The sequence below is a fragment of the Canis lupus genome, chromosome 16 (assembly GCF_003254725.2).
Source record: "Canis lupus dingo isolate Sandy chromosome 16, ASM325472v2, whole genome shotgun sequence".
In the NCBI taxonomy this organism is placed as follows: Eukaryota; Metazoa; Chordata; class Mammalia; order Carnivora; family Canidae; genus Canis; species Canis lupus.
In genome coordinates this window covers 54,632,822-54,646,557 of record NC_064258.1, presented here as the reverse complement: position 1 = coordinate 54,646,557, position 13,736 = coordinate 54,632,822, and the positions used below count along the sequence as shown (strand labels likewise).

At 48.4% G+C, this 13,736-nt stretch overlaps 2 protein-coding genes across 2 annotated transcripts in view; one reads left to right on the top strand and one right to left on the bottom strand.

The window, feature by feature from the left end:
• Positions 1 to 13,736, bottom strand: part of GPM6A (glycoprotein M6A) — a 332,273-nt gene that overhangs the window by 258,925 nt on the left and 59,612 nt on the right. The gene's annotated exons all lie outside the window — the stretch shown is intronic.
• LOC112651101 (ral guanine nucleotide dissociation stimulator-like) lies at positions 4,851 to 8,797 on the top strand. Its single transcript, XM_025434030.3, has 6 exons — positions 4,851 to 5,051; positions 5,436 to 5,546; positions 6,148 to 6,341; positions 6,918 to 6,977; positions 7,860 to 8,053; positions 8,293 to 8,797. Exons 1-6 carry the CDS (start codon positions 4,914 to 4,916, stop codon positions 8,751 to 8,753), a joined length of 1,158 nt encoding a protein of 385 aa, XP_025289815.1. The 5' UTR covers positions 4,851 to 4,913; the 3' UTR covers positions 8,754 to 8,797.

Sequence of the window (13,736 nt, the reverse complement as noted above, 5' to 3'; positions counted from 1 at the left end):
AGGACTTTTTTATATTTTGAATATCAACCCCTTATCTGTATGATTGAAAATATTTTCTCCCATTTAGTAGACTTCCATTTCATTTTGTTGATGTTTGCTGTTTCCTTTGCTGTGCAAAAAGCTTTTTAGTTTAACATAATCTCACTTGCTTATTTTTCCTTTCTTTCCCTTTGCTTGTGAAGTCATATACAAAAATTCATTGCCAAAAACAATGACAAGTAGCTCACCCCCTATGTTTACTTCTAGGAGTTTTATGGTTTCAGGTCTTACATTCAAGTATTTAATCCATTTCGGTTAATTTTTATGTCTGGCAAATGTATGCTATAGTTTTATTCTTTGACATATGGCCATCCAGTTTTCCCAACACCATTTATTGAAAAGACTATCTTTCTCCCACTGTGTATTCTTGCCCCCTTTGTTGTAAATTAACGGACCACATACCTCTTGGGTTTATTTCTGGGTTCTCTATTCTGTTCCATTGATTTATGTGTCTGTGCCATCACCATACTGTTTGGGTTACTATAGTTTTGTGATCTAGTTTGAAAACAAGGAGCGTGAAAAAAAAGAAAAAAAAAAAAAGGATTGCAATGTGATGCTTCCAGATTCGTTCTTCCTTCTTAAGATTGCTTTGGCTGTTTGGGGTCTTTAGTGGTGCCATAGAAATTTTAGACTCGTTTTTGTTCAATTTCTGTGAAAAATGTTGGAATTTTGATAGAAATTGCATTGAATCTACACACTGTTTTGGATAACATGGATATTGCCATATAATTTTCTTTGTGATGTCCTTTAAAAGAAGACTCTCAGGGTGCCAGGGTGCCTCAGTTGGTTAAGTGGCTGCCTTTGGTTCAGGTCATGATCTCCGGGTCCTGGGATAGAGCCCCACATTGGGCTCCCTGCTCAGTGGGGAGTCTGCTTCTCCCTATGCCCCTCCCCCCGCTCATATGCGCGCACTCTCTCTCTCAAATAAATAAATAAAATCTTTAAAAATAAAAACTAAAAGAAGAATCTCAGTTACCTAGAGTCATTTGGGTCTTCTGAATGTAAGCCCACTGGTTTTCTAAGCCAGAAAATTTGGGGGCTCATTTCTGCAATGTAGATCCCAATATTTGGGTACCTGATGCAGGGAACAAGCCTCTCCCTCCTCCAGGAAAAACTCCAGATTGTGAGATACTCTCATGCTATGGGTTCCCACACCAAAGAGTGGGGTTTTTAGCAAGACCACATCTCTCCTCCTCCTATGGACACATTAGATCTACATCTAGGTGCACCTCCCATCAAATTCTAAAATCAGTACATCATGAAGTACTACATATTAAATTGAATAGAAAAATTTGGCCAATATTTGGTAAAAAAAAAAAAAATCAACATTTTTATTTCCCCCAAAAATAAAAATAAATTCCATGCATGCCTCCCCTTCACTGCACTTATCTCAATATGTAACCTTAATCACTAAAGTGCTTATCTCAATAGCATCCTTAGGATGCTAATGATTATGGAGAACAGGGCTCATGGTAGATAAGCTCCACACTGCATCCCAGCACAGGACACAGATCTCAGTAGTCAGCAGGTACTCTAGGATATTTGATAAGTTAATAAATTAAGTAGCTAAATGTTAAAATATAAATTAAGAAATCTAGGAAAATATATAAAAGGATATTTCAAAATCTTGGGATATGGAAGGATAATCTAACAAAACATAAAACCAAAAACAATACAGAAAAAAATTTAATAACATAAAAATTTAAAACACCTATAAAGTAAAACAACCCTAAATTTAAAAGATAAGCACAAAATTGAGAAAAACTGTTTGCTAATTTGTATTAGGCAAGGGATTACTATCCATAATGCATTTGGAACTGTAAATAAATTATAAAAAAAAAAAGACAAGCAATGAAATAGTAAAATAATGGAAGGATCTGAACACATAAGTCACAGAAAATAAATATGAATACCTAGTAATACATGAAAAGATGGTCAATTTCACTCAGTATCAAAGAAACTTACATTAGAAGATAACCTTCATTCTATACTCATAATTAAGATTCATGATTTCCAGCATTGCCAAAAATACACCACAACAAAACATGATCCACTTTTAGTGGAATTAAAAATAGAACTACCTTTAGGGGAGGCAATTAATCAAAATATTAAAATTATAAAAGTGCATGTTCTTTGATTTAGCAATTCTATTTTAGAAGTGTAATCTACATAAATCCTAACTTATATACACTCAAGAGCAAACTTTGTATTACAGCATTTTTTGTAAATAATAAAAAGGAATTAACCTGAACACCCCTAAATTAAATACATTATCGAACACAGGTACATGCAGCCTTTTAATGCAAATGCTTGTGTCTATATATGTATCTCTATGGAAAAACTTAATGAAAATAAAAATAAAATAAGCTACAGAATCATTTGCAAAGGATAACCCAATTCATGTTACAAAATTCTACAAATGTGTCTGACACAAATGGATATAATATTCTGAATGACACATAGTACTTGAAACATTTGTTTAATAAAGGAATAAGTTATTGAATAAATAGAAAACATATTGATAACAGTGACTGCCTACAGACTGAAAAGCAAAGTGGGGAAAGGCGAATCTGTAGAGATATGAAGGGGACCATCATTTCATATCATATGTTGACTTGAATTTTTTAAACAAGTATTTTTGAAGTGTTGCACTTAAAAGTAATTTAATTAAAATCTAAAGAAAGGGACCTATTAGAAAATTGTTCATGTACAAGCACTAAGTTCAGAGCAAAACCAGGCTAAAAAGAATAAGCTAACCTTTACGAAGAAAAATTACATCTACAAGTGCCACTTAGATCAAAATCTGAAATCAAATAATGTTACTGATTTGGTCAACAAAGTGACTCTGAATCAACCAATTTAATTCTAAAATTGTTTATAAATTACTTACATATATGTGACATCAAGTGAATGGATAACATAGAGGCTGAGTTTCATCTTTTTATACCTCAGGCTCCCCCTAAATCCTTTTATTTTAAAAGATTGAGTAATTTTTAATAGGCAAAAGTATAAAATTATTTTGAACTTATCTATCAATAAATACTTTACATGTAAATGGGCTAAAATGCTCCAATCAAAAGACATAGGGTGACAGAATGGATAAAAAAACAAGACCTTCCCCCCCCAATAAAAACCCCAAGACCCATCTATATGCTACCTACAAAAGACTCATTTTAGATCTAAGACACCTGCAAATTGAAAGTGAAGGGATAGAGAAACGTGTAAATGGATATCAAAAGAAAGCCAGAGTAGCAACACTTAAATTGGGCAAAGTGGATTTTAAAACAGATTCTATGAACAGAAATCTCACAGAGGAAGACATAGACATGACCAAGAAGCACATGAGAAAATGCTCCGCATCACTTGCCATCAGGGCAATACAAATCAAAACCCCAATGAGATCCCACCTCACACCAGTGAGAATGGGGAAAATTAACAAGGCAGGAAACAACAAATGTTTTTTTTTTTTTAAAAAAAAAAAAAAGAAAAGCACAGTATTTAAAAATGTCCCACATCTATAAGGCTCCCACGGCTGAGCTGGCCCGTGGCGGGATGGGTCTTCCCACCTGCTCCTTCAGCCGCTGAGCCCTGAGCACAGATAGTGCCGGAGCTGATCAGCAGGCCAGATCCTCCCTCTCGGAGCTCATGCTCCAGGGGGGAAGATGGACAAAATCGGAACATCATCAGGAATGAGAAGAGCAATTGGTCCCTAGAAAGAGCGCCTGGTGCTGCCTCTAGGTCCTGAGCTCCGCAGGTGAGGCTGTGACCAACTGTGGGGCTTTGACAAATGCAGCAGCTGGGGCTCCTGGGGCCACTGAGGGGAGGAGGTGAAGATCCCAGCAGGGCCACTGCCTGGCCAGGACCACAGCCTGGGAAGGAGGCAGAAGGGGGCATGAAGCCAGCTCTGTGTCCTCCGTGGGGGGCCAAGGCTGCCCCTCCCTTCCCGAGGGGCTGGGAAAGGGTTTTGTGGATGGAAATGGCTACAGACATGGAGATGTGAGGGGGGTGGGGGTGGGCATTGACAGCCCAGATGGGGGGCATTCCAGCACATTCCAGGCTGAGGAAGAGCCCAGGTCAGGGCGACCCATTGGGTGCACCTCCGTCCACAGCTCACCCAGTGGAAACGAGGGAAGGGCCCGTAACACACGACAGGCAGGGGTTCAGGATGAGGACGACCTCACACCTTCTAGGCCAAGACCCTGACACCATCTGTAGGGTTTGCCTTGGATTCAGGAGCCTAGGATCGTGGGAAGCTATTGCCCATCCCTGCCCCGGGGGGACTGTCATCTTCTGGGCCTCCAGAATGAAGGTACTGATGCCCACGTGTGTGCACACAGGACCTCGTGGGCCTGGACGCATGTACACACCAAGGAAGAATGTGTGGGTGGAGGTATGTCCTGCAGGTGACACCCGCCTCCAAGGTCATAGATATGAGGCCACAGTGGCCTGGGGACGTCTCGGGAAAGCACCCGCTAGGACACTCCCTGTCCCACAGGCAAGATGCAGACCATCCCCGACGGGCACAACGGCTTCTCCGGGGTCAAACTGGGGAAGCCTGGAGAGTCGTGTCTGAACCCAGATGTGTGTCCAGGTTGGGCCCTGGGTGCACACAGTCCTTCCCTGGGGCCTGTGGACAGGGGTGTGGTTGTGTCAATGTGTGCACAGGCCATCGCATGCAGGGAGGGGGGGCATCGGCAGCACGAGCGCTGCCCCTGCAGCTTCCTCCAGGAGTGGGTCAGGGAGGGGGTCCCAGGCAGTGAGGTCACTTCCGTGTCACAGAGCCCAACAGAACTCGGAACCCCCGTAACCAGGCACCCGCATCCAGTGCAGCCCCAGCTCAGGCTCACTTGGCTGGAGACATCTGCTACTGGAGGATGTTCTCTTGCTGCCTTCTCACCTCTGGGGGCTCTGGCTCCCAGGAACCCCAGGGGTGCGGCTTGTTCCTATGCTGTAGGCAGTGGCTCCACCATAAAAACCAACGCGTCAGGGCGGTGATCCGGAGGCGCTGTCAGGTAACACAGCGCAGGCCAGGCCAGGCCCCCGGTGCCACCATCCTGGGAGCCCCATCCCCTCCTCCTCAGGTTCAGGGAACCAGGGATGTGTGGGCAGGTCCCATCCAGGCTGGGGGACGCTGCAGGGCGGCACATTCCCCGGGGATCCCTTCAGGGTCACCCTGATGTCACGGTGGGCAGGGGGGAAACAGGGTTCCTGAGGTCCTCTACCCGCCCCGAGTCACCCCGAAGCCCTGCAACTGCATCCCTTTGCTGTCCCCGGGGGCGGTGGGTGCCGCCTGCACTGTGGGTGTCTGGGTGGAGGCAGCTGGGGGTGCGGCCCAGCCGAGGGGCCAGACCGGGCACTGAGGCCTCCTGCCTGGCTGCCGGGCACTGTCTCCACAGAGCTCCACCCGGGTCGTGGGGCGCGAGCGGGAGGAAGGGGTCGTCTGCCCCACCGCCTCCAGGAGCAGGGAGGTGCCCTGTGCAGCTAACAGAGGCCAGCGCAGGCTCAAGGTGAGTGCAGGGGCTGGGCCCCCCGACACCCGGGCCCCGATGCGGCAGGAAGGACCCCGGGTCCCAGAAGCCAGCCTGCTACCCCCTGGGCACCCCGACACTCCTGCTCCCACATGAGTCTGGATCCCCCCTCCCCACACCTGCCCCCCTGGCCCTGCCCCTGCCTGGGCCAGATGCAGAGTCCCTGCGCACAGATGTGTGGGAACATCAGAATAGAGCCCTCAGGGGAGGCCTGGTCGCCCGGGGGTTAGCGCCTGCCTTCCCCCAGGCCTGATCTCCGAGGCCCGGGATCGAGCCCCGCCTGGGCTCCCTGCACGGGCTGCTTCTCCCTCGGTCTGTGTGGCTGCCTCTCTCGGTCTCTCTCTCTGTGTCTCTTGAGGTCCTCGTATTGATCCAAATATTTTGAACATTTATCCTCTGAGATTGTTTCTTTATTGCATAGTTGGTCCTGTTTGTGTAAGAGACAGGCAGGGAGCTTGAGCGGGAGAGGGAGCCCCAGCTCCTCAAGCCCACGGGGCCCCAGCGCAGGGCCTGCCGGGGCGGGATCCCAGGCCTCCTGGCGGCTCCCTGCAGGCTGCACGTCCCCTCTGTCCCACCTCAGGGTGCAGGGGCCACGGCCGGGAAGGGGCGTCCGATCTGCCCGACCAAGCCCAGCCGGACGGAGCTGCTGGAGCACGAAGTCCGACAACTGCTGCTCGCCTTGCAGCGCAGGGACGTCATCTCAATTTTCAACTTTTTGGAGGATTATCGTACATTCGCCACCACGGACGAGGTGCTGGACCTGCTGTTCACCGAGTGAGCACCTGCCCCTCCGCAGCCCAGGGCTGGGCCACCTGCTGCTGGGGAGGCTGGGGATGGTGTGAGCTTCCCGGCCTCGGGCTGCTCCCCCGCCTGGAGCAGGGTCCCCCAGGGCCTAGCGGGGTCCTGGAGGGCAGCCCCGGGGCCTGGCCTGTGGCGGGTCGGCCAGAGGGGCTGTGCCTGTGCTCAGCAGCCGTCCTCCTCCCCGTGACCAGGCCTGTGCCTCCTCCCTGCCCCCCCCATCACCAGGGTCCTGAGCGGCCTGTTTCCCCATTGAAAGGGAGGTTTGAGAGTCCATCGGGGGTCTGTGTCCTGGGGCAACCAGACAGGGGGACCCCGGGACGCCCCGGGCCCACTTGGATATGGGCCATGGGCCTGGCCGGACCCTTTCATGCTCAAGCCTTCAGGAGGCCCCAGCAGGTGCGGGCGCTTCTCCGGGAGCTGCCCTTGGCCCCACGCACAGAGCTGACGGCCCCCGGGGCTCCGGCCTAGTCGGGGTCAGAGGGTGACAGCCCACATGGTGAGAGGTCGTGTCCCCAGCACGATTCATGGGATGCCCCCGCCCTCCTCTAGGTATGGGTGCATTGAGGCTGTGTATGGTGACAACGATGTGGTCCTGCAGCGCTGGAAACTGTGAGTGACTCCGGCTCCTGCAGGAGGGCCTTCCCTCTCCAGGAGGGCAGCGAAGGGGGCTGTGGGGCGGGGGGGCGGCTGCACCCTCACCCCACACATCTGCAATTCCCATGACAGGGTAAAGGTCTAAGGGCCCTTCAGGAAAAGAGCGAAGGAGAGCCATGGATGGGGTGTGGGCTTGGTGGGAGGCACTGGGACCCCTCAGGGAGACCTTCTCCTGCCCCACACCTGGGGCCCAGAGCAGAGGGGGTGGGGAGCATCGCACTCCCCAATCTGGTGGCACCTGGACCCGGGGGCACAGCAGGTGCTCAGGAGGGCCGGTGAGGGCTCCCGGACCAGGTGGCCCCCGCCCCGTGGGAGATGGGAGATTAGAGTCAGTGGAAGGACACCCCCGGGGGCCCCTCGTGAGGGAGGCAGCCCAGAGCCACAGGAGGGAAGGTGGCGGTCCTGGGCGGCTCCTGGCAAGGCCTGGCAGGACACAGAGCCCGAGCCCTCCTGCCTTGGAGCTTCCCAGAGCGACAGTGTGTGCAGTGAGGGCAATGACAGGCCAGACGCCCCCCGTCCCCGGACACCTGCCAGTGTACTCAAGGGGCAGGTGGGCAGGGACCAGGCTGAGGAGGGAGCCCCGCTTCCCCAGGAGAGATGCTGATGGTCACACCGCTGGGGGTGGGCTCCCTGCACAGAGGCTGCATCCCAGCCCCTCCTCGGGGAGCAGGCCTGTGGCAGGCAGGACCTCCAGGTGGTCAGGGGATGAGGAGCAGGACTGGCCTCCGACAACCTGCGCGGGAGGCCGGGGCCCCGGGTCCTGCAGGGCTTCCCCGGGACACCTGCATGTGACAGAGCCCTGTCTTCTGACGCCTGTGCCCGCCTGCCCCTCCCCAGGGCCATCTCCTGCATGATGGAAATATGGCTGGATTATTATCGGGACGACTTTTATCAGCTCCCAAAATTTCCCTCCCTTATGAAATTTCTGGAATTCATAAGACAGCACATGCCAGGCTCAGACGTGGAACTCCGGGCCCGGCGTTACCTCCAGCAATTCAGACGCCTCCATGCAGCGGAGCCAGAGGCTGGGGGTGAGGAGGCCTGGGGGTGGCCGAGCTGGGGACAGGGTGGGCCCCGCAGATCCAGCCTCCATGCAGCTGGGTCGGGAGCAGGGGGTGGGCTCACACCCCACCCCACGGGCTGCAGGCTGGGGACACCTCCCAGGACTCTTGCCCTCACACACGTGGAGCGGTGGGAAGAGTGGCCTTGACTTGGGAGGGACGTGGACAGTCCGTCCTGATAGTGATACTTTGTCTTCTTGGAGCTACAGCTTCGGCCCGAGGAAAACACCTTGAAGCAGCTCAGGAGCGTGCCCCAGCTCTGACCGTGGGGCCTGCTGCCCCGTCGGGGCCTGAGGGGATCGAGGCCGTCCTGGCTGCTGAGGGTGAGGGCTTGGCCCGCACTGAGGTGCCCACTGGGGAGGCGAAGCCCCTAGAGATAGTGGTCACTGCTCTAGTTCACTGCTCTGCACTGGAGGAGCCCCCTGAATCCCTGGGAGCCCTGGAGGAGGAGCAGGCGCCACCCCCTGCTCTCGAGGTCGTGGATGTGCCCGAGCCGCCTCCTAACTTGATGGAGCAACTAGACTTGGGGCCAGAGCAACCCTGTGAACTACCTCGGGAGCCTGCCCCAGCTTCTGCCGAGGGGCTCGTGGTCGCTGCAGCCCAATGGAGCCTTTCCCTCCCCGTCATTGCGCTGTTCCTATATTTTATGATTTTCATAAACCTTCTGTAAGGGCTTATGTATTTTATTTTTAATAAAGGATAAGTTAACTTGGTACAAAATTTACTCTGATGCTTTTAAATTACACATCGTGGTACTTTAGGTCCATTCACAGTGTCGCAGGCCCGGAGCCCAGGGTGCCGGGGGACACAGCCCAGGATCTGGTGCTCCCCCGGGACAGGCAGAGTCCGGGAAGACACAGGACAGCCAGGACGCTCCTGCCGCCGGGCAGCCCCCAAATGTGCAGATCGGCGGCCCCACTCCCAGAGCATCCAGGCCCCTGTCGACTGGGAGTTATGGTAGTTACTGCAGGAGCTGACTCCAGGGCTGCACAGCTGGCCGCGGCCACTGTGGTCTCTCTGGTGTTACCCTGTACCTGGGAGCAGGGGCCTCACAGGATAAACCACTCCCACTGAGCCGTACACCTGGCAGGGGGCTGGCAGCTCCCACAGCTGCACACACCTGAGAATCAGCACAGCAGGCCCCTCCCCCAGAAGACCACCTAGAAGGTCGGGGGAAAAGCAAGTTATTGACCAAGCAGCACTGGAAAGTTCCAGGGGAAATGGAGGGATTTACAGTATATAGAATCAGAGGATATTCCCCTTGCTTTTTCTGTTTGTTTCTGTTGTTTCCCCACCTCTTTTTTATTCTTTTTTTCTTCTTTTCTTTTTTTCTCATTTTTCCAGTACAACTTGTTTTTGGCCACTATGTACTGACTAGAAGGAAAAACTCACCCCTAAAGAAAGAATCAGAAACAGTCCTCTCTCCCACAGAGTTACGAAATTTGGATTACAATTCAATGTCAGAAAGCCAATTCAGAAGCACAGTTATAAAGCTACTGGTGGCTCTAGAGAAAAGCATAAAGGATTCAAGAGACTTCATGACTGCAGATTTAGATCTAATCAGGCCGAAATTAAAAATCAATTAAATGAGATGCAATCCAAACTGGAGGTCCTAATGACGAGGGTTAACGAGGTAGAAGAACAAGTGACTGACATAGAAGACAAGTGGATGGCAAGGATGGAAACTGAGGAAAAAAGAGAAAGACAAAAGACCATGAGGATAGGTTAATGGAAATAAATGACAGCCTCAGAAGGAAAAATCTACATTTAATTGGGGTTCCCGAGGGTGCCCAAAGGGACAGAGGTCCAGAAACTGTATTTGAACAAATCATAGCTGAGAACTTCCCTAACTTGGGAAGGGAAACAGGCATTCAGATCCAGGAGATAGAGAGATCCCCCCCTAAAATCCATAAAAACCGCTCAATACCTCGATATTTAATAGTGAGGCTTGCAAATTCCAAAGATAAGGAGAAGATCCTTAAAGCAGCAAGAGACAAGAAATCACTAACTTTTATGGGGAGAAGCATTAGGACAACAGCAGACCTCTCCACAGAGACCTGGCAGGCCAGAAAGGGCCAGCAGGATATAGTCGAGGTCCTAAATGAGAAGAACCTGCAGCCCAGAATACTTTATCCAGCAAGGCTCTCATTCAGAATAGGAGAGATAAAGAGCTTACAAGACAGGCAGGAACTGAAAGAATATGTGATCACCGAGCCAGTCTTACCAGAAATATTAAGGGGGACCCTGTAAAAGAAAGAGGAAGTCCAAGGAAACAATCCACAAAAACATTGACCAAATAGGTATCATGATGACACTAAATTCTTATCTTTCAATAGTTACTCTGAACGTGAATGGGCTTAATGACCCCATCAGAAGGTGCAGGGTTTCAGACTGGATAAAAAAGCAAGACCCATCTATTTACTGTCTCCAAGAGACTCATTTTAGACATAAGGACACCTACAGCCTGAAAATAAAAGGTTGGAGAACCATGTACCATTCAAATGGTCCTCAAAAGAAAACAGGGGTAGCCATCCTTATATCAGAGAAATTAAAGTTTGTCCCAAAGACTGTAGTAAGAGATGAAGAGGGACACTATATGATACTTAAAGGATCTATCCAACTAGAGGACCTAACAATCATGAACATTTATGCCCCGAATGCGGGAGCCGCCAACTATATCAATCAATTAATAACCCAAGTTAAGACATACATAGATAATAATATACTTACACTTGGTGACTGGAAATATAGTGCTTTCTACAATCGACAGGTCTTCTAAGAACAACATATCCAAAGAAATAAGAGCTTTAAATGCTACACTGGACCAGATGGATTTCACAGATATCTACATAACTTTACATCCAAACACAACTGAATACACATTCTTCTCAAGTGCACATGGAGCTTTCTCTAGAATAGACCACATACTGGGTCAGAAATCAGGTCTTAACTGATACCAAAAGATCGATTTTAAAAACTTATTATGGGCAGCTATATACCAATAAATTAGGCCATCTAGAAGAAATTGACACATTTCTGGAAAACCACAAACTACCAAAACTAGAACAGAAAGAATTAAAAAACCTGAACAGGCCGATAACCAGGGAGGAAATTGAAGCAGTCATCAAAAACCTCCCAAGACACAGAAGTCCAGGGCTAGATGGTTTCCCAGGGGAATTTTATCAAATGTTTATAGAAGAAACCATACCTATTCTACTAAAGCTGTTCCAAAAGATAGATATGGAGAACTTCCAAACTTGTTCTATGAGGCCAGCATCACCTTAATTCCACAACAAGACAAAGACTCCACCAAAAAGGAGAATTACAGACCAATATCCCTGATGAACATGGATGCAAACATTCTCAACAAGATAATGGCCAATAGGATCCCACAATACTTTAAGAGGATTATTCACCATGACCAAGTGGGATTTATCCCCGGGATGCAAGGCTGGTTCAACACTCGGAAAACAATCAATGTGATTCATCATATCAGGAAGAGAAAAAAACAAGAACCATATGATCCTCTCAATAGATGCAGAGATAGCATTTGACAAAATACAGGATCCATGCCTGATCAAAACTCTTGAGAGTGTAGGGATAGAGGGAACATTCCTCAGCATCTTAAAAGCCATCTATGAAAAGCCCACAGCAAATATCATTCTCAGTGGGGAAACACTGGGAGCCTTTTCCCTAAGATCAGGAACGAGACAGGGATGTCCACTCTCACCACTGCTATTCAACATAGCACTAGAAGTCCTAGCCTCAGCAATCAGACAACAAAAAGAAATAAAAGGCATTCAAATTGGCAAAGAAGAAGTCAAACTCTCCCTCTTCGCAGATGACATGATACTCTACATAGAAAACCCAAAAGCCTCCACCCCAAGATTGCTAGAACTCATACAGCAATTTGGCAGTGTGGCAGGATACAAAATCAATGCCCAGAAGTCAGTCACATTTCTATACACTAACAATGAGAGTGAAGAAAGAGAAATTAAGGAGTCAATCCCATTTACAATTGCACCCAAAAGCATAAGATACCTAGGAATAAACCTAACCAAAGAGGTAAAGGATCTATACCCTAAAAACTACAGAACACTTTTGAAAGAAATTGAGGAAGACACAAAGAGATGGAAAAATATTCCATGCTCATGAATTGGAAGAATTAATATTGTGAAAATGCCAATGCTACCCAGGGCAATTTACACGTTCAATGCAATCCCTATCAAAATACCATGGACTTTCTTCAGAGAGTTGGAACAAATCATCTTAAGATTTGTGTGGAATCAAAAAAGACCCAAAATAGCCAGGGGAATTTTGAAAAAGAAAACCATATCTGGGGGCATCACAATGCCAGATTTCAGGTTTTACTACAAAGCTGTCATCATCAAGACAGTGTGGTCCTGGCACAAAAACAGACACATAAATCCATGGAACAGAAGAGAGAATCCAGAAGTGGACCCTCAACTTTATGGTCAAATAACATTCAAGAAAACAGGAAAGACTACCCACTGGAAAAAAGACAGTCTCTTCAATAAATGGTGCTTGGAAAATTGGACATCCACATGCAGAATGAAACTAGACCAATTCTCTTACACCAGACACAAAGATAAACTCAAAATGGATGAAAGATCTAAATGTGAGACAAGATTCCATCAAAATCTAGGAGGAGAACACAGGCAACACCCTTTTTGAACTCAGCCACAGTAACTTCTTGCAAGATACATCCATGAAGGCAAGAGAAACAAAAGCAAAAATGAACTCTTGGGACTTCATGAAGATAAGAAGCTTCTGCACAGCAAAAGAAACAGTCAACAAAACTCAAAGACAACTGACAGAATGGGAGAATATATTTGCAAATGACGTATCAGATAAAGGGCTAGCATCCAAGATCTGTAAAGAACTTATTAAACTCAACAGCAAAGAAACAAACAATCCAATCCTGAAATGGGCAAAAGACATGAAGAGAAATCTCACAGAGGAAGACATAGACATGGCCAAGAAGCACATGAGAAAATGCTCCGCATCACTGGCCATTAGGGAAATACAAATCAAAACCACAATGAGATCCCACCTCACCCCAGTGAGAATGGGGAAAATTGACAAGGCAGGAAACCACAAATGTAGGATAGGATGTGGAGAAAGGGGAACCCTTCTGCACTGTTGGTGGGAATCTGACCTGGTGCGGCCACTCTGGAAAACTGTGTGGAGGTTCCTCAAAGAGTTAAAAATAGATCTGCCCTCTGACCCAGCAATTGCACTGTTAGGGATTTACCCCAAAGATACAGATGCAGTGAAACGCCGGGACCCCTGCACCCCAATGTTTATAGCAGCAATGTCCACTATAGCCACACTGTGGAAGGAGCCTCAGTGTCCATCGACAGATGATGGATAAAGAAGCTGTGGTTTCTGTATACAATGGAACGTTCCTCAGCCATTAGAAATGACAAACACCCACCATTTGCTTCGACTGGAGGGTATTGTTGCTGAGTGAAATAAGTCAATTGGAGAAGGACAAACATTATATGGTCTCATTCATTTGGGGAATATAAAAAATAGTGAAAGGGAATAAAGGGGAAAGGAGAAAAAATGAGTGGGAAATATCAGAAAGGGAGACAGAACATGAGAGACTCCTAACTCTTGGAAACGAACA

Coding starts and splice junctions, on each gene's coding strand:
- LOC112651101 (XM_025434030.3), top strand. CDS start 4,914: ATGTTCTCTTGCTGCCTTCTCACCTCTGGGGGCTCTGGCTCCCAGGAA. Junction 6,342..6,917: donor CTGGACCTGCTGTTCACCGA/GTGAGCACCTGC, acceptor GCCCTCCTCTAG/GTATGGGTGCATTGAGGCTG. Junction 6,978..7,859: donor GTCCTGCAGCGCTGGAAACT/GTGAGTGACTCC, acceptor GCCCCTCCCCAG/GGCCATCTCCTGCATGATGG.